The sequence below is a fragment of the Micropterus dolomieu genome, linkage group LG09 (genome assembly GCF_021292245.1).
Source record: "Micropterus dolomieu isolate WLL.071019.BEF.003 ecotype Adirondacks linkage group LG09, ASM2129224v1, whole genome shotgun sequence".
In the NCBI taxonomy this organism is placed as follows: domain Eukaryota; kingdom Metazoa; phylum Chordata; class Actinopteri; order Centrarchiformes; family Centrarchidae; genus Micropterus; species Micropterus dolomieu.
Genome location: NC_060158.1, coordinates 9,544,738 through 9,565,935, shown reverse-complemented (window position 1 = coordinate 9,565,935; position 21,198 = coordinate 9,544,738). Strand labels below are relative to the sequence as shown.

The following is a 21,198-nucleotide window of genomic DNA, read 5'->3' as shown; positions in this document are numbered from 1 at the left end:
AAATTAGTTTTCAACCCATGATGTGAAGTGGTGTTGACTCTGCAGAGGGTGGAAGCAGGGTTGTCAGAGGGTGGAAGGAGGGTCATTCTATTAATGGGGAGGCATGAGGATCAGAGTTGGGAGTCATTGTACACTGGAAGGAGAAGGGGCAGTCGAGCAGCTGGTAGGAGCAGAGCAGAGATCAAAGGCTGGTGTTCAGGTCTGTGCCACAGGCCTAAAGGTACGGAGCTGCAGTGTACACCAGCTGCAGGGTTTTGAATTGATTCTGAGCAGCTACAGGCAGCCTGTGGAGGGACTGAAGAAAGTGTGTGACACAGGAGAATCGTTTTCCTTCAGCTTCAGGATATTATATCACAGTTGTGGCAGTAAACGGAACTGGCAACAAACACAAATAATTAGCATGAGCAGTGTTGCTAGCAGAACATGTTACTGCAAATTACTTTAGACAACACAACTGATGTGGGCTGATTACAGGCAGCGCATGCTGATTGTAGTCCAACTCTTCAAAAACACGCAGAGGAGACCGCAAACCATAAAAATGTACATAATCACCATGTATACATGATTAAATAGCTTTTAGCAGTTCATATTGTTTGTTCTTTTATTAGGTGAATACATTTCATAACTGCTGTTGCTATATAATGAGTTGTTAACTGGAGTTGCTAATTTAATTTAATGCATTAGCTTTGCCCAACTATGCTATCTATGTACCAAAATATTTCTTTCTGCTTGGTTAGTTTACATTTGGGCATGTGTTTGAGTGTGTGTGTCTCACTATCTGTCTATGGAGAGTCCTCAAGACACTTGTTGTGTTACTTTGATATCCACCACTGAGAGCTGGGTTTAATTGGTCTAGAATGGGATCTGATGACTCTAAATGGGCCCTGCACTCAGAGTTACTGAGCTAAATGTCCACAAGGCCTGCTGGTTAGTATTCACACAAAGAGAAGTCATGCCTATTCGTAATTGGATACAGCAAGTGTAGTACCTTTTGTTTTTCAGATGACACAGAGCCAAGTCCTTCATGTTGCTCTTTGCTCACACACACAGAATACACAAACACACATACATAAAAACCTATGAGCACCAACAAAACACATACAAAAATTCCACAATGGTAAAAAAAAAAAAAATGAAATGCATCGTATTCACTCGCTGGCACAGCAAAATAATGCATGACCTTTGCTGAGCTGCAAAAACCCCTTTTCAGCCCCTTCCCACACACACATACAGACAGAGCCCGAAACATGCTGAGAAATAATACACAGTAGTCAATAAATGACAAAAGCCATTCATTCCTACATCCATCCTTCCTTTCATTAATACCTGTCTCTCATTGAATGAATCTGATTGGCTGCTGGAAGGTGACAGGTAGTTAGTGTACGTGTGTGTGTGTGGGGGGGGGGTTCTGACAGACAGAGCTTGCCAATTACATTGATCGTGAAATTACGCGGTAAACAAAGGTTGCCAAGACAACAGCTGGCAGGGGATTAGACAAAGAGGCTGGGAAGGTAGGTAAGTGGGGGGAGTCTTTTTGACTCTGGCTAGTGGAGGCCAGTCTGTGGAGGACACACACATGCATACACATGCAGTGACTGGTGAATCAATAACAGATTGAGATGCAGACTATTCTAATCAATGCAGAGACCAGTGCAACCCCAAAGCACACACAAAGTGAAGAGGTCAGATCTGGGTACAATGGTGCAAGGAGACAGAAAAGAGTGCGTGAACATGTGTGTCTGCAAGCAGCATACACATTTGTTTTGATGTTACAAATGGGCAAACCAACCAATTACAATACAAAGCACCTGCATTTAATTTATCAGCTCTTACTACTGTACAGAAGTGTCTGCGTACCTATTGATTCAGTATGAACATAAACATGCAGCAGCGGCAGGAGGAGACATGTTGATATACAATCTGGAGAATTCACACCTAATTGTGTTTGATAGCAGGTCGCTGCAGATCAATGACAGCAGACGCCAGCCACATGTTTAAACACACATACTGTAAGAGGAGGCAGGCATAGAAAACACACACACGGTACATGTTGCTTTTACTTAGATGACACCTCGCATTAAAATCAATAACATAGAACTACCCTTAATTAACAAAACACTCCAAAACTACCAAGAAATGGTGTTGTAAACAGAAACTGAATCAGAGACTGTAACTTGAGTGAACCATTGGGTCAGCTAAGTTCATCCCTGACTGTGTGCGTGTTTTCTGTATGTCTGCATGACATTAATGTTCTGTGAGTGTAGGCAGAGTTTTAGTTAGCGAGCCACCCCGCTGTCATATCTGTCTGTTAGACTTATTCACACACTGAGAGCAAGAGATAAAGAGTTCTGTCCTTAACCTCCCGCAAAACAAAATGTCCAAGCATGTGCGCGCGCACACACACACACACACACACACACACACACACCAAGTCTTTACTGTATAGATGCAGTGTACAGCATATAATGTGTGCATGAAACATGCTGACACAACGTGAGACTGATTGTCGGTTAGCACCCAGCAGCAGGGTCAGACAAGGAGAGAGGGGGTGAACACATGGGAATAGAGGGGTGGTGCAGGGATGGAAAGAGGCAAATGAGAGAGACCAGGAGTAAAGGGGAGGATAAACATGCTTCATGAATACTTTAATCTAGGCCATAGCCCTGAAGACATTGAATTCAACACACACATGCACACACTCTGGGCAGGTCACTTGTAATGGAGGGATTACAGTGGTCTCGTGACAAGTCAGATCTGATCCAGGGGAAGCGCCTCAGACAGAGCAGAAGAGGCAGAACGAAGGAAAGGGGGGTGAAAGAGAGAGAAGGAAAGGGAAGGAGGAAACCTCTGTTAGGAAGGCAACTGGTTTGGCAGCTGTGAGCATTACATCTGTCATTATCATCTCCATCCCTCTTTTGCTTTCCCCGCTCTGTTTGCTCAGTCTCAAGGTGTTGACTCACAGCTTCCCTGCCCCGTAAATCGCTTTCTGATGTCAAATGTTTTTCTTTTTAACATTAAAAAGGAAAGATAAGGTGGAAGGGAGAGTGTGTGTGATTGTGTTGATGGCGTGCAACGGGCCTTTGTATGAACTTGAGGGTACTACTTGTAACGCACATGTTAGGAGCTGAACATCCGTTGCTTAGGATGTGAGTGTTTCACTGAAGTTGTGTTGTCCATTGCTAACCGCCAGTAAATCTGGTATTATGGTAATAAGAAGAGCTGAAATGTAAAAACAATCTTTCATCTTCTTTCGGTCCACATGACAGTAAGCGACCCTGGCTTGGTCAGATGCTCTCAGATCTGCTTTGACAGATATTTCATAGTCTGACAGCTACTTAAAAGTCAGATTTAAAAGTCAGATGACACTTCCAAAGCATCATTCCTCCCCTGTTCCTCCCCCTTACACACTTCATCTCAGAGTGTTACATGAACACTCATGTTCCTCTCTTTCATCTGTCCAACCCAGTTTTCTAACAACAAACACATAATAAAGGGTTTATTTCAAGTGCAGCATGCACAAACAGGTGTATATGTGTTTGATAAAGAGAGATGCAGAAAGAGCGTACAATTAAAATGGCCGTTTCAGTCAGGAGCGGCAGGGAGCTTGTCACGCTCTGTGGGAGAAAATGCACTAACTGACAGTCACTGGCAGGGAAACGCACAGTAAAACACACACGTACAAGAATCAATCATTCTGTCAATACTCTTCCAAAACCCCGAAGTAAGTGGAAGTGGTTTGCACCCCACACATAAAATGCCCTTCTGTTGGTGTAATGGCCGACCCTGACCTTTAACCTCCCTGTGGAGTCTGGGTGCAAATGGAAATTGAATTTCGCCTTCAGGGATCAATAAAGTATCACATTATGATTATTAATGATGGCCCATGCTGAACTGCCACCAAAGTAATAACTTATACACAGCTACTTAATTTATGCATATATGTATACATCCATGGCAAAAACTATGGGGATATCCAAACAATGAATCTACAGGAGACACTCCAGAAGCATGGGCATTTGTCTCTATTCTGTAGACTGTAGACTTTCCAGAAGATTTTTGAACCTAGTTAGAACTACTGTTAGGTGATGAAGTGGGGGTTGAAATCAGGGCTTTGTGCAATCCAGTCGAGTACTTGCACGCCAAACTCAAAAAATGTTCCATGGACCTCTCTTGGTGCATGGGGGAATTGTCAAGTTGAAACTGGAAAGGGCCTTTCCCAAACAGTGGCCAAAAAGTTGAATGCACATTGTCATTGTTTGCTACAGCATCAAGATTTCCCTTGAACCCAAATTATGTAACTGTCTAGAAGTCACTGTGGTCACGAGTTGCAATTACAGAATGACACATCAAATTTCCATTAATTCAACAATTAGATTAGATTGTGTTATTTCTTCTTTCAAAGTTACATAGTCTCCCTTTAATTAGAACAAACTGAGGTTTCTAGGCCAAAGCATAAAAAACTGCCAAACACAGAAGGTACATAAAAAAAAATGTGGAAAGTGGTCTCATTCTCATAAGTGATAAGAGAATGAAAAAGGGAAGGGGGATTGTAAAGAAAGATAAGACGGTGAATGAGCTAAGTAAAATAGCAAGAGCATTGTGAAACCAGAATAAAGATTAGGCCTAAAGAGAGAGGGACAGAACCAATAAAAACAGAAAGAGAGGGATCAAAAGATGACAATGTAAGACATTTCTTAGAGAGACAAAGATCAGAGATGAAGCAAGAGAAAGAGAAGAAGACAGAGAAATCTATACAGGAGGCAGAAGACAGAGAGAGAGAGATGAGTGTGTCCTTGACTAGTGCCACTGTTATCTTCACGCTTTATCAGTGCTGTGCTGATCTGTGCTGCAGAGAGCAGACAGACAGACAGCGGCCATACAACATGGCTCACATCCCCAGGACATTTAGCATGGGCTATAAACCTTGCACTCACACTCACACACAGCCAAGCTTATTCATGTACGGAGCCAGCGCTAATGGCACCACTGTCATAATGGCAGCACGATGAAATCACCTTGCCGTTTCTTGGTTACTGATAAAATGCACGACCAGTCACGGATGTAAAATAAATCACAATGATGATGGCATTTCTTTTGTTGTCTCATAGCTGAGAAAGGAAGCTCAGACAAAAAATGATAGTGCTGCTTCTTTAAACAGTTGAGAGAAGATCAGCGAGAGTTACAAGCTTAGAATAGAGCCCTCCAGCCACAACTCGAGCCCAGTGATAAAGTTTGATGGTTGTTGCATTCCTCAAATTGAGTGGAAAAGGAATTCTAGCTCGTGCACTGTGCTCGTACACAAATGTAAAAAAGACACCCATTTTCCTACGGAGATAGCTCCCTTAAGGAGGAGCTAATGATGGTGTATTTTACAGACGCTGAGGTGAAGGGATTGTGGCAGGTACCACGCACGGCTCTGAAGAGGCTTCAGCTGAGATAAAGACAGCATGACAACGAAGAATACACAATGGCTAGCTTGGGAGTACATGCGTAAAACTGAGATGTGTGTCTTTTGGAGTAAGTAAGGATGAGTGTATAACTGGGTAATTGAATAGCTGGGGTGGCTGTGGCTTGAGCAGGTAGTGCAGGTCATCCACTAATCAGAAGATTGGTGGTTCAATCCCTGCCTCCTCCAGTCTGTATGTCAGTGTTTTTGGGCAAGATACTGAACGCCAAATTGCTCCTGATGGCTGTGGCTTTGGTGTGTAGCATGCATAAATGTTAGCTCCCATGTGAAGGGGAGTGCTTTGAGTGGTCTGAATACTAGAAAGGCGCTGTATAGTCCATTGACAATTGAATATCCAGATTATCTATATGTGAAAGAGATGGGGTGATTCTCTGTGCATGTGTGTCTGCTAATCTGTAGCATACATGCCACATGTCATTTTGCGTGTGCATGAACGGTTCAGCTTTTACATAGCGTGTATATACAATTTTGCCTAAAGGTAGTTTTATGCTATAGGAGCAGATCTAGAAAGACATTTTTGGCATGTGTGCGTGTTGCGTGTGTGTATCTGGGGACATTGGGGTTGCCAGGGCCTCTTTTGTTATTCTCTGATTTCCTCTCCCACTCCTGATAGCCTAAAGCAGCACAGACACACACACAAACACACATATTTCACTATAATGTTAATGCAATAAATGTTACATAAGCTCACAAACACACAAACACACACTGATGAATTAAATATGCCATCTACTCTACTGGGAGGCAAAAAGAGTAAGAGGTGGAATGAATAAGTAAGTTTAACCGACATTGTGCCCAAGAAAATATTGACAAGAAATGTCGTATCTACTCCCAAAATGCTTGTTGTCACATTACTGTTATCCAAGCTTGCCATTGTAGGCTACTAGCTTTCTGAGGCTAATGTGTTGCTAAACTGACATTTTAAAGTAGGTAAGAATTAATTTAATTTACTGATGACTTTTACTCTTATGGACTATACTATAGATTTTCTTTACTGTTTTACTTATATATACTTAAAGTTTTAGTAGTTATGATCAACTATAAATCTTTATGTATTCCTGCCATAAGGCCACAATTTAACCAATTTGGCAGCTAGTCTATAATTATGTGAATCTGGATTTGGTTTAAATGTAATCATTCCTTTTTACAATACCTTTAGTCGAACTCTTGTTTATGTTATCTTATCTTTTTATATTTATAATTATCTCCTCACATTTAATGGAGGTGAATGGAATTTCACGGTGACTAATAACTTTGTCAAAAGATGATCTATGGCAGGGGTATTCAATTATAATTCAAAGAGGTCCAGATAGAGAAAATTGCCCGAAGCAAAGGTCCGGAACATCAAAACGACTAACTTACGTTATCATTCAGTACCATAACGTATAGTTGTATCAAGATATGTTTTTAGTCAACAACGGACTGTCAAATCAAATAATATTTCAGTCAGTTGTCATGTCAGTTTTATGTCAGTTATCACATCAAACTGGAGGGATAATAAATAATAACTACTCTAATAATAAATTCTAAATTTAAGTAAACTAAAATAAAGTGCCAAATTTTTTGAAAAAAAATTAAATAAAAAGTGTAGCTTGAACTGATGAAGTGTAGTCTTAAACAATTTTATAATAAACACTCAACAAATGAACAGCTGTAATGCCTCCTCTTTCATTCCCTCTTGTAGAGCTATCACCTCCCTACCTTCTCTTGTTCAGTGAGAAACGTGAGCTCTAGCTTGTCCTGCCAGCTAGGATTGGAGATCTATGATCTATGATAATCTGGTTCTGAACTGCCCGTGGGAGGAATGTATACATAAAAATCTGTATATTCTTGAATAAAAGCCATGTATTACGTCTTTCCTTTCGTCTCTCCAATTCGTGTGTGTTTCCAAAACGTCTCTGGTGAATCTCGCGGACTCAACTTGCAAGCATCGAAATTGCACACATTTTATTGGCTGAGCAGCGTCACATGAGACGATTGAAGCACATGCGATTGGTCTGTGAGTTTCCTGGTCTGCTAAACCAGTACAGTAAATTCTAGAAAAGCTGCGCGGGTTAAAATAGAAACGTTCCGTCACGAGGTAGTAAGTCTCAATAATAAATCGGCTGTAGGTCGGTGGTCCGGAGAGGACAGCGGCTGGGTCCGGATCCGGACCGCGGTCCGCCTATTAGTGACCACTGATCTATGGAAACCTGTGAGGCCTATGGATCCCCAGAGAAACAATGGCACTTTTTCTGGCAAGAGATGGTGTTGATTTTTTTAAAATATTTTTAATCACTCTATGTTAGAGATTCACTTTATTGGGGTGGAGGAAAAAATCTTAAAATATTGAAAAATAAAACTATCTGCACGGATAGGAAAATAAATTAAACATTTTTATTATTAAAATTAATCATTTGAACTCCGTGAACTGACTGACAGGTAAACTGGACTGACCGATTTCACCACGTTTCCCATAATTCCATCCAGTTTTACTTTAACTCTTCTCTCCTTGGGAAGGCTTTTAATTTCACTCCATGGTAAAAAAAAAAAAAAAAACCCATGGCTACTTTTATTTTGCATGATTGCGAGCATGACAAGAGAAGAAAACCATACAAACTGCAGTGAAGGAAACATCTCCTGAGAGAGAAAGGTATAGATAAAGAAGATGAAAGCAGCCCAGAGAGACAAAGAAGAGTGAGGAAGGGAAGCTGGGGAGACGGCGATTATGTGGAGCTGGGAGGAGAGGAGAGGGGTGAAGTGTGAAGTAATGAGGCCAGAATGAGGGCTGCAGCTGTGTTGTGTCCAGCAGAACACACACATGCCGACAGAGACACACAGTCTCACACACACACACACACACACACACACTGTAGCCAGCCAGCCGTGGGGACTCCAGAATGACAAATGACAAATGTGTCTTTAGGGAGCAGGGCAGCAGGAATTGAGAGTTCTGCAGGGTTAAAGGAAAACACAAATCCCACAACACCACACCACATGAACACAAATAGAGAAAGAAAGTTGACAGTGTGTAAAGACACAGAGAGTGTGATGTTAAGGGCTAGGTGACTGGTCTTGCACACTGCATTACTATTCCTTTATCTGTATTTACATTATGTGTGTGTTTGCATTTGTGCATGATTTGTCATCATTTGTCAGATATGTTGATGCCTGTGATCGAGAGGTGACAGCACATGTCACAATGGACTTCACCAGCATTTGACAAGCTGCTCTCACACACACACACACTTTCCCAAGAGCTCAACCATGTCAACCTACTGTTCTCTTCCTTTATTGATTTTTTTTTTTTTTTCTTTCCCTTTGTTTCACTTTTTATGTTTTGTTTGGTTCCTCTTAACAGTGGTGTCTTCAAGGCATCCTGTGGGTTATAGACACACGCGAGTGGAAGTGGGGGAGAGAGAGGTAAAAAGACAGAGAGCGAGACAGGGAGATGGAGAGACAGAAAGGAAGAGATAAGAGGTTTGCCACCAGGGGTTATTGCCTTTCTCAAACTGTGTATTGACTTACCATATCGGGGGGCGGGCTTTTCTGGGTCGCAGTGTCGAATACGCGTGTACGCACACACACACACACACACACACACTAATCTATCTTAACTTTTGTGCTTGTAAGGTTGGTGCAGTTTACAATGAGGAACACATCAAACAGAAGCAAAGTCATATGGAGCACACAGACATAGCAGCTGGCAGCCGATGTATCCTGTGCCCATGCACTAATTGGCATCTTCCTCCAGTGAGATGCAGGAAGGGCCTCGGACAAACACACACACACATCACAGTTGAAGGACACAGGGGCATAGGAGAAGCCCAGACAAGCGGGGAGAAAAGTTGTGTGGTAGCAAAGGTATTGATCAAGGAGAAGGAGCAAGCGTAAACAAAGGAGAGCAAGACAGAAAGATCCAGCCAGTATCAGAGTGTCAGTTAGAAGGATGACGGAGCGATGGGGAAGAAGAAGAGGAGAATTCATGGGGAAGACAGAGAGGAACGAGGCGTAATCCCCTCATGCAGAGTTTAATGGTTCAACCCAGCGGTCGAGAATGCTGGCAGGAGGTCTGAGGATGGATCGATCCAATCCCTCAGACAGGGGTGGAAAACTTTTCGTCTTTGAAAAGAATGGCTGACGGTTGAAGAAGAATGGTGAAGACAGAGAGAAAGTCAGGGCAAGGGTGAGCGAGCATGCAAGCAAATGAGAGAAAGAGAGAGGGAAAAAAGTTAAAAGGAGAGGGGAGGTCAATGGTTAGGGTGGTAGGAGTAATACGAATTATCTCTGTAATGCTGTTTGACCATGCAGAATGCCTGGGCAATGCAGAGTGGAGAACACGCTGAGTGTGTCACCCAGAGTGCCAGTCAAACTTTAATTAGAGCTACAGAGTACATGCAGGCAGGAATAACCCTCTAGGTGGAAATAACTGACTGATCCATACAACAATACATACAACACAACAATTGACATAATCATAAACAAAGTAAACAGAGGGAAAAAAATATGTTGGCAGAAGAATTTGGAAAAAAACAAAGGATGCATAATATACAGTACACTGTTTCTGCATGACCTAAGATCTTTCCTTTCATGCTCCTCCTCAAACCTCCTCTATTTCTTTTAGTCACAATTACATTCTAAAACAGCTAATTTCATAAAGACTATCTGTTACCCCTTAAAGCCAGCATTTATTAAAATAAGTTTAAGATATATTCATGACATGTCTAACATTGACTGTTATTTACCGTACAAGTTAGGTTGCTCAGAAATGCCATATTTGACATGTGAGGGGATGTATAGATTGAGGCTCCACTCCTTTGGTCACTTTGAACTCTGACCTTCAATTGGCTGTTTGGTTTTATCACCAACACAGTCAAAGACAGGCAGTTGCTAGCATTGACCTTAACTTATGCACAGAGTCTACATTTTCTTTTAGCAATTGTAAACTACGTGAACACAAACAGCCTATGTTACATTTGGTTATGCGAACCTTTACCTCTTTTCACCAACATCATTGTCTTCTTTAATAAAAACAATAATATAACCTTGTAGAACACGGGAGTTGCTAGTCTTCCTCTGCCTTGGTCAGTTAATTTGCTAGATTATTATGTAACTTTGGTGTTTTAAAGGGTTTACACCAAAGTCACTGACTCTTTCTGGTCAAACAAAATGGATCTTACTCCTTTATAGGTCCAGTCTATAATATTTAGGAAGCTCTACTGATAGAAATGCAATACAATATCCATAACTATGTTTTCAGTGGTGTACAAAGCACTTACATAATGAACCGTTATGTTTTTATTACCTTAGAATGAACCATTTCTATCTACATACACCAAGGGTCCCCTTACATGGACGTCGCCATGTTGCGTCGCCATGTTTCTACAGTAGCCCAAATGGACAAACTCTACTACAGATTGTGTTTCGTCACTACGTTGAATACATATGAAAAAGAAGCAGAAGAAGAATAATTAGTAGTAAAAGTAGTAGTAGTCGTCGTCTGGTTTGTTAGAAGTAAGAAGAGACTTGAAATGTGGTCAAATGGAGGACGGCTACTGGAGAAGCTAAGGTGTCCGACGCGCTCTCTCTGCTATCTGAGGAATACAGTGTACTTGGGACATAAAGAAGTATACAGAACAGTATACAAACATAAGACGACACAAATAATAAAACCCCTGCCTGGGATAGTCTATATTATGTAAAGATATTAAAAGGGGACCATATGTTGAAAGTTTTCACAGCCTTTTTGTTGCTGGATTTAGAAACTAAATTGATAATGTACAACCACATGGAGAAAAAGGTACAAAGTTAGGTTTTTATTGCTGAATTTACAATTGCCAGTAAGTACTTATTTGGTCTGAGGAGCAAGTGGATGCACAGTGAGCCATCGGTTGCAATTTCCACTAGATGTCACTAAAACTTACACACTGAACCTTTAAAACAAAAAGGTATATCTCTGTAAGGATCCTTTCCATAATGTTGTTAGACACTTAGGATAACAATCTGAACCTGTCAGTGGCAAAAACCAGAGGACGTACTTTGACTGGTAGCATTTGACCGCAAGGATTACGTTGCAGCCCTGTTTCGCAGCTGCTGATTGCGGCGCACTTGCTCAATACTGGACTCGTTTTTAAAAAAAAATGTTGTCCCAATCAGTCAAACAGGTTGTGCAGGTTGAAAAATACTGAAGTGACCTGTTAACTGAATTTTCTATTTCCATTCTAGCTAGATAAATTACACTCTCCTTCTGTTGCACAAGGCTACTTAAACTATACACTCAGCAACTCATTTGATGCATTTTATGCCAGATGTACCACAAGCCACTCGCTCTCTGCTGCCACTCACTGGTTAAATTAGCAGCTTTCTTGCCCTGAGGCCCTGAAGGCAAATTTCTCTCACATGTAGTCAGGTCAGCCAAACTACATTTTATTGCAGATTACACATACTACCCACTAACTAATATTCACCTTGCTCATTTAAAAATAAATTTATATTTAAAAGTAAATAAGTCTGGTTCAATGAAGGTCTAGGATGTGGGGAGTGGTAAAGCAGCACCCCAGCACACTTAATGGTAGTTACAGAATCATGTACACTTGCCCCAGAAGTTAATAGCTCCACAAATGCACAACTATGTGGTATTGTCTCCCAGTGGATTTCCACAACCCCGCGGTCTTTCATTTTTAGTCCTTTTCCTTTATGTTCACAGCCTTTTCAAAGATGGATAACATTTCCCTGCATCCTTTCCATCTTCCATCACTCACTTTTACCACCACCCCTTCATCCCTCCATTCCTCTCCTCCCCCTTCCAGTGTAAATCACATCAGTGAGCGGAGCAGAGCAGAGTTATCCCTTCTTTCTGAGGGAGGAGATTAGGAGTGAGCACAGACAACTGGATTTAAATAAAGATCACCTTCCCTACGGGGCTCATCCCTAAACTGGGAGCTAGGATGGACTCACCATGGACATTTTGTGTGTGTGTGTGTGTGTGTGTGTGTGTGTGTGTGTGTGTGTGTGTGTGTGTGTGTGTGTGTGTGTGTGTGTGTGTGTGTGTGTGTGTGTGTGTGTGTGTGTGTGTAAAAGAGAGAATGATCTAGAGTGCAAAATTGCCTATATGTGTAAGAAAAAAAATTCTGTGTGTGTCATGGTGAATACTGCATTATAAAAGCAATCTGCATGGAACATCTCAACCAGATTATAAAATGAGATTTTTTAAAGCTGGTGGAGTTCAGAGAACAATCATATGTGCACAAACATAAGCACGTACATACACCTGCCTGATAACATGCAAATACTGACACCTGAAGGTCAGTTGCAGCTCTCTCCTGCTGAACTGTGATGCACTGTGGGAAAAGGCGGTGTGCTGGCCTTATCAGAGGTGTCACATGGAATGACCACCCCCACCCCCACTACACCACCTTCGCTCTCTGGCTTCATAAATTTCCCCACTTCCATCCCGCTACCCCAGCAACCTGAACTCACAGCCATTCCTGTGTCACATGACTATCACATGGCTGGTAAAGAGAATACTGGACAGTTTTATAGGAACATAAAGTGTTCAGGAAGGAGCTTAGTATCTTCTAAGAACTGAACAGTATAAACAACACAGATTCCATATGGCAATAGATTAGTTTGCATGCAAACACACTCATAGCAACCATTGTTTCTGGTACAGTATCAGAAGATTGAAGGGACATGTTATCTCAGCAGGCCTGTCACTAATCCAGTAAATAGTTAGAAATTGTGTTTTGGATTTTGGACTGTTTTAGACAAAACCAAAGATATGATAAGTCACCCTCGACAGATTTTGGACACAAGTTGACAGATCAACAAATACTTAAAATAATTATGTGTGTGTACATTAGCTTTGAGCAGAGCAAAGAGCAGCTGCATGGTGTACCTGTGAGGCCATTGTCTGGTTAAAGATCCCATCCAGACACATTTAAGACGATGATGATAAATGATGATCATAATATAATGATTATAATAACAGTAAGTTTGACTACTTCACAGTAAAGTCCATTTGCATGTGCGCTGGAGGTTCAAGTTTACATCTCACATGTCCTTCTTGTATGTACGTACAGGCTTTAAACTCTGAATTAAAGCATGCACAAAGACACATTCCATTCTAGTGTCAAACTCTGCACATCCATTATTCTGCACAGTGAAGCCCAAACATCCAAATTATGTAACAATAAGCAAAACACATTTTTGAGAGGAAAGGGGATTTAATTAGAGTAACAGCAGCATATTCTTTTATACACGTACATAGATGCACTAAAAACACACACAGACACACAAATACAAGCATGCAAAGAAACACAAACCTCATACAATTGCCAAAAACACTCAACACCACAATACCCTGACTCACACAAACAACACCCAAACTTTGTACTCAGGGAAAGAACAAAAGAACAAACCAGAGCTAAAATCAGAGCACTTAACATGCATTATTAATAGTGTAGAAGGGGTTTCCCCTGACTCACAGGCCAGAACCCAAAACGAGTCACAGGCCTGTTTCAGGTAGATTGAATTCAAAACTACAAGAGTACTGGTATGTTGTCTTAAGCACGCTTCCAAGGGCGACAGTAATACCTCTCAGCGTGGATGGCGTGCATGAGATTATTCACAGTTTATCCTTGATTTATGTAGAATCCCTTTGCTGTGTAATCAGAGAGGCAGTTATGCATTAATGTAGAGCATTATTGCATGCTTTTCTCAATGCCACCCAATTCATTCTTCTCAGTTTACATCGCCTTAATGAGCACAAGAGCAAATTTCTCATCCAACAGTTCTCTCTGTGGTGTCTATTCTAAAATAATGCTGTCAGCAGACTAACATGGTCCGAGCAGGAAACTCCCTCAATCCATCATTTTCTGATTTACAGGTTCCTGCACTCAGGCAAATCTTGTATCCAATTCTTTTTCATGTCCCCAGGCAAAGCCAGCCTTGTCCCTAGCCTTTTGGCAGTCGGCAGTGGCCTGACACTGTTTTTGCAGAGAAAGTGATGCATGTTAAAATTTTATGAGACATTTCTTTCATTTAGGGGGTTTTTGTTGGAGTGGGCCTGAAATGTTGAGGTCCTGGCCTCAATCAAAACGAGGCTCACCAGAGCTAAATCCCCATCTTAACAGAAGTGTTAGAAGAGTTGAAGAAGGAGAGGACTGAAGAAGAAAGGACAGAAGACATTGCACAAACTGTAATTTGTCTTTTGAGGTGGAGAAGAAAGGAAAAGCGAATGTGATGGAAAGTGACCATCCTGATAAAAGTGATATGACATGAAGATTTGAAGAGCAGAAAAAGAAACAGACAAAGAATAACAGAGAAAATATAAGCAGTGGTGAATACACAACTGCATTCTCATGGACAGCAGACAGTAAACAAGTGTGAGCCCTGGAGGTTTTCTTAGCATCACGAATGGACGGGAAATCAAGGAGGGGAAAGGTTTATGCAGGGGAGGAACGGGTAGAGGGTGTAAAGTAAGTGAAGAAGCAAAAAGAAGGAGCAGGAAAACAGAGAAGAGAAAGAGGGGACAGATAGAAAGAGAAGTGTTGTTTTCCTTGCCAGCCCGGTCCTCCTCTGGCCCATGATTCATTGCAAATGAAATGTCACCCTGGCAGGCAGTAATGCAGGCCGGCCCGCTCCCCTGCAGCCTAATTGAATTTTACAGGCACATAAACAACATTCAGCCAGAGAGAGAGACAGAGAGAGAGAGACAGAGAGAGAGACAGAGAGAGTAAGAGAGAGAGATTATTGATGCTAGTGTTTACAGGTGGAAGCTTCTGATGTTCTATCAGAGAGTGTGTAAGGGCCTCTGGGGAACCATAGCACAAAGCACACAGATGGAGGGGACGCCAAAGCAGGCTTCCCACTAACACAACTCCCTCAAGACACATGCACAAATACACATACAGCCATGACACTAAAACTGTTGCCGCTTTGAGACACATATTTGCTAAATACTACAGCATGCTTTCACCAGAATTGCCAGAGCCACTAGTCAGGGCTTAGCAACAACCAAGGATACAATTTGGCTTTGAGCATTTTTCACAAAAAAGTGAAACACGTTTGGTTACACTTTATTTTATGGGTTCCATAGTTTCCCAAATTGGGAAACTGTTTTAGGAAGGATTCTGGAAAGGACTATGTAATATAGTGCAAATTATACTCTGAGGGCACACAGCAGCTAAAAAAAAAGGTTTCAGCATTACAGCAATCAAGCATGGTTCAACAAATAAGGAGAATAAAGTTTCCTATAACAAAGCTCAAGTTGAAATGGATCTCAGCTCCTTCCCCCAGTCATTGATACTTTAGCTATTCTTTCAACAAAACTCCCCTGGAAGTTAACAACTACTTATAACTAAGTGTTATTACATAGAAAAGGAAATGCTACTTACTATGTGTATTGTCTTAGAACATTGTCTCTATGTTCCCTATAAGAAAATAACTACAGTTATTTTCAGGAAATCCTTTTAATATAAAATAAATATTATAAGACCCATGGTTCAATTTTGTTTTCACTCTGGAATTCAGGAGTTTTACCTGGCTAGTTAATTGAAAAATGTTAAAATCCAGGTGTGTTATTTCAAATGTATGACTACTGCTTTATTGAATGCAGATTACATTTCATTCACAGTCAACATGAGCAAGAGGAAAGGTGATATTTGCAGGTTGTTATTTAAGAAAAAAGAGCAAGTTGAAACTTTAAACTTGAAATGATAACAATTAGGAATTAGAAATAATAATGCAGCCTGCTTTTTCTGATAGTGTCTTTGGTTCAGTGTTTGAGCGGCCATGACAGTCTGACTTGCTTTAGAATACCTGGTGATCCCTGACTACAGAAGCACCCATAAATTGGTGTAATGAATTTGATATATCATCATCTACAGACTTCAGTTAAACAAGTAAGTATAGTGTAAGCATTGCAAGACTTTAGTTAATGAAAGCACACCTGTGCTTTTCTGGGTTTCCTTTATGACCAGGGAAGAAGTTGACCCCACTCCCGACTGTCACTGTACAATTCGCATCCTGATAAGACCTTATTTATTATAACTTATTTATGATAAGTTACCTACTTTATACTTTCTATGGAAATAAACCACATGCTGAATACTCTCCCCTGAAATTTCAGTGTAAACTATGGTGGAGTGTGTTCTCCCCTGTTGGTTAAGTAAGATGTGCTGGCAGAGCTTTTTCTGCAGATGACAGCCACTGAAGACATATAGGAACAGTCAGCAGTGTCCCCTCAGGTAGCCCTGGGGACCAGGTCAATTTGTCCTATCCTGATAGAGGACATCAGCTTCATGACAGCCAGGCAGGTTGGAAGAGAAAGGCATCTGCTGCACCAGTACAGGCGGATTCCTGCAGCAGTGGTCAATTTATTTCAAATTAACAAATCTGATTGAGGGGATAGAAAGCACTTTTCTTAAATAGCACTATCAAATATTGAGTAAATACTATGCATGCATCAAATAATTTTATTACTAAGGGGTATAACACTTTAATTCCAGGGAAATCAACCCTTTCTTTCATTCAGAAAATTGTCAGTCCCTAAGGGTATACAGGATAATCACTTAAAATACAAAAAATGTAAAAGCTATCAAGGCACAATTAGCTCCGCAAAGGCAATTTTACTGTGAGTGCCGACAAGAGAGAACTTTTATCTCTAAGAAAATTGTATATTTTTGACAAAATTGTAACAACGAAAATGCCACTCCCTTCATTTATGGTAGAAGGCTACTACAGTTGTTACCACTGGGATATCCACTCCCGGTCAATTTCATCCAGAGGAGATGGGCACCTAGAGGATGAAGAAAATATAAAAAGGAGAAATTGGGAGCCTTCACTTCATTTATTGCCACTTACAGCACTGACCAGCTTTCTGCGGGCTTCCCAGACTAGTGCACTTACAGATACCACATTCAGAGCACCAGTCTTTTAAAGGTAACTGTAACTCTAAAGTGAGCAGGTATGCGTTTCAGGAAATCTAAAGGAAAGTGCCTTTTGTCACTGCCTGCAAGAATGGGATTTGAGCTGGACTCCCACACACACACACACAGCTATTTGCCTTGCAAACTCTGATACTGGTGGCTAAGGACAAGGTACTATTGCATATGCATGTTATCAGTCATGACCTTCCAAGCTGTAAATTGAACCATTAGTTAGAAAAACTTTTTGGAGCTAAAGCTTGGGTTTGGTTAAGCTAAAAAACACACAGTCTTTCCCCTGAAGCTCAGGGTATAACACTATGACTAGGAGAAAATGCCATATGTCCAAACTGTAACTCCATAACTCATGTCATAACTGTCATAACTTATAACTCATTGATATTTAGGTAAGCTATGCTTGGCTTGTTGATACAAGCCTCTCTTATTTATTGTCAACTCTCAAGTATAGGCTATCTACTGGGGATGAAACCATTTAAGAAACAGTTTTTTGGCTCTACCACTTGAGCTTCAACTCAACCACTGAGATAATTTCAGCCTCCAGAGTAGCTCTACTTTGAGATAGTGATTTAGCCAAAACTCGAATCTGCTTCCATTCTGTCTTCAACCTGCCAACCTGTCATGCAAAAATGTTTGTCTTTCTGTCTAATAGCTGGCAAATGTGTCTATCTTACAGTCTCCCTGCCTGCTTATTCAGCTTCCTATTTAGTGGCTAGTCTGTTTTTGCTGTCTGTACCTCCTCTGCCCATCTGTCTTTCTGTCTAATAGTTTACCGGCTGGTCTATCTACATCTATCGGACTTACAATTGCTGCCTCATAAAGTGAGGACTGAGATTTATCCTTGTGGCAAATGAGAACAACGACACAGGATAGATGAGGATGGCTAGATGAGATAACACGGGGGAAGGACAAATAAAAACAGTGAGGGGTGAGGGTGTGTGTGTGTGCTTGCACTGGGATAGTAAAGAATGAAGGTATGAGCTGTCGAGTTCACTGGTAAGACAATAAATATCCGTCACAAGCCTTCATAAAAAGCTGACACCTCATGTCATGTTACATGTTTAAAAAAAAAATGTTGAAAAGGTAACTAATGCTTGTCAGTGAGTGACAGAAGACATGGGACTATTATTGGATTTCAAAAAACATGTACGTGCATGCACTAGGATGGTAAACCATGAAGTGTGTGTGTGTGTGTGTGTGTGTGTGTGTGTGTGTGTGTGTGTGTGTGTGTGTGTGTGTGTGTGTGTGTGTGTGTGTGTGTGTGTGTGTGTGTTTATGTTATGCGTCCCTGGCTCAGCAGGACTCCAACCCTCCCTGCTGACTATGACCTTCCCTCTAAGCAGGCGGCCCTGTTTCTCTCATCACCCCCCTGACTCTCTCTTTCCATCCCTAAATCCCTCTGTTCTGTTTTCTCCTCCTTCCCTCCAGCCATCCAACCTTCCCCCTATCCTTTCCTCCATCATCCCTTGATCCACCCGTCCCCCTCTCAGTCTGACTGGATGATGCTTGCAGTCCTTGATCCAGAGCACGGAAAGGGGCTTCATAAATACACCATCCATCACCGCCGGCAGGGCCAGTTAAAACCACATGACATGCACACCATTGATTTTGTGTGTGTCTTGTGTCTTCTCACTGCCAAGACAACAGATACAAACAAAATATATACAGTAGAGCCACAAAATAGGTAAAATATGAGCATTCATCTGTGCTTTTATACACACACATCATTTGAATAAGTTTCCATGTGTAATGAGAAGGAAAAGTGTCTGTGTTGACAAACATGTACTTCATGTACTTGTGTGTATCCATCCAGATATTATATACACATTATGAATTCACACACGAAGAGAAATCTGTCCAATATACAGCTTGTGTGTACACATTGTGCATGAGCAGGTCAACCAATAATTCTTTGTGCAGATTTTTTCTGTGCTCATATAAAACAATCAGCCATAGCATTATGGCCACTGACAGCCTGATTATCCTGTTACCATGGCACCAGTCAGTGGGTGGGAATTAGTAGGCATCAAGTGAACTTTGTCCTCAAAGTTGATAGAAGCATGACAGTCATTGCTGTTTGTTGCATATGGGGCTGCGTAGTTGCAGACGAGTCAGGGTGCCTGGCTGACCCTTGCCTATGTGAGCATCAGAACTGGACCACGGAGCAATGGAAGATGGCAGCCTGGTCTGATGAATCACGTATTCTTTTACATTACGTGTGCATGTGATACCATGTCCGTGCCTCGACGGGTCAGGGCTGTTTTGGCGGCAAACGGGGAACTACACAATATTAGGCAGGTGGTCATAATGTTATGGCTGATCGGTGTATCGGTGTATATTAAGTGTATGTGTTGCCGGGATAAATGTACATGGGCAAGCATGTGTGAACTCGTGTTTCCTGTGTCTGATTTTTCAATCTGTGCAAACAAAGCAATGGTTCAGTGCCCTACACAGACTCTCACTGTTCCGCACTCTGCCCCCTCAGTATGTTCTGTATGATGGATGATAGGGAGGGAAAATAACTAATTCAACAGTAGATTTACATTGTTCTGGAATGGTGAGCATCACAACATACAGAGAGACAGAGTTAGAAAGAGAATCAGAGAAGAGGAAGAGTAAAACTCTTGTTACGAGTGCAGAGTCTACCAGGTGAGTGATTACATATTGGTTTTCACTTGTGCATAAGAATTGCTTGATAACTAATGAATTAAGGTTTACAAACTACATATACTGATGTATAACACATCAGCGAATCAGTTGACTGACTTTATGACTCTTCTCTACTTGTGTTACACTTTGTTTTAGCATTTACCGCTACCCCGATATTGTGCCCACAGCAAAAGTTACGTAGGCTCACTTTAAAACCTTAAAGCTAGCATAGGCAACGTCGGAGAAACTAGCAAGAGACAGCTAGATTTTGAAAGTATCCTTTAATAGAGTTTCAAAATCTGCTTTAACTACTGACACCCTTACTTCTGTAGATTAATTTATTACAAAAGAGAGGTTAAATAATGCCCCCCCCCGACTTTACTACATTCTACATTTTCTTGGATCCACCATCTGGTGGATATTTGATGGACTGCAACTTGAAGGTTCAGAGTGTAAGATTTAGTGCCATCTAGTGTCGAGGGTTGTGGATTGCAACCACCTATCCTGTCTTCCACCGGCCCCTTACCTTTCAAAGAACGCAGGACAGATACAGTGCCTGAAAACAGCAAAAAAGGTGTCTCTTCCGAGACAGCAGAGAGTGGCCAGCCCAGAAATGAGGGTTCTTTAGCTATAATAAGAAATTATATTTACTTAATTATTCATTAAAACCATGTTATTGTGACTTGGCAACTGACAGATAACATGGAAAATATAACTCAAGGGTGTGTAACATTGTCAGCGTTTCTGCTCCACAGTCCATTATAAACCACGCATTAAATAAAATTTATACAAACACTGACAAGGGAAACACATTAATTCTCTCTGTGATTATGTATCCTCACCAAAACTGCCCGCCAACAATAATATCTGGCCCACTGCCAGTTTAGGTGCTTTGATAGCGGCAAAAAATATAAATTAATAACATCACATTTATCTGACGCTTTTATCCAAAGTGACTTACAATTGCTATACATGTCAGAGGCTGCACACTTCTGGAGCAACTAGGGGTTAAGTGTCTTGCTCAGGGACACAATGTTGGATGGGTCACAGTGGGGAATTGAAACAGGGTCTCTCACACCATAGGCATGTGTCTTATCCATTGTGCCATCACTGCACTGTTACAGTACAAAGTATAAGCAGATATGCACGTGTCTTAAG

At 41.3% G+C, this 21,198-nt stretch overlaps 1 protein-coding gene across 6 annotated transcripts in view; it reads right to left on the bottom strand.

Moving 5' to 3' along the window:
- Positions 1-21,198, bottom strand: part of LOC123976106 (ephrin type-A receptor 7-like) — a 157,785-nt gene that overhangs the window by 80,029 nt on the left and 56,558 nt on the right. Inside the window, exon 4 of one of the 6 annotated variants that reach the window (XM_046057949.1) lies at positions 13,703-14,108. The exons of 2 other annotated variants lie outside the window; for them this stretch is intronic. In XM_046057949.1, coding sequence (XP_045913905.1) covers positions 14,080-14,108 — 29 coding nt within the window. In that variant the 3' untranslated portion in view covers positions 13,703-14,079. 3 more of the 6 variants (XM_046057948.1, XM_046057945.1, XM_046057946.1) reach the window with 3 other exon arrangements.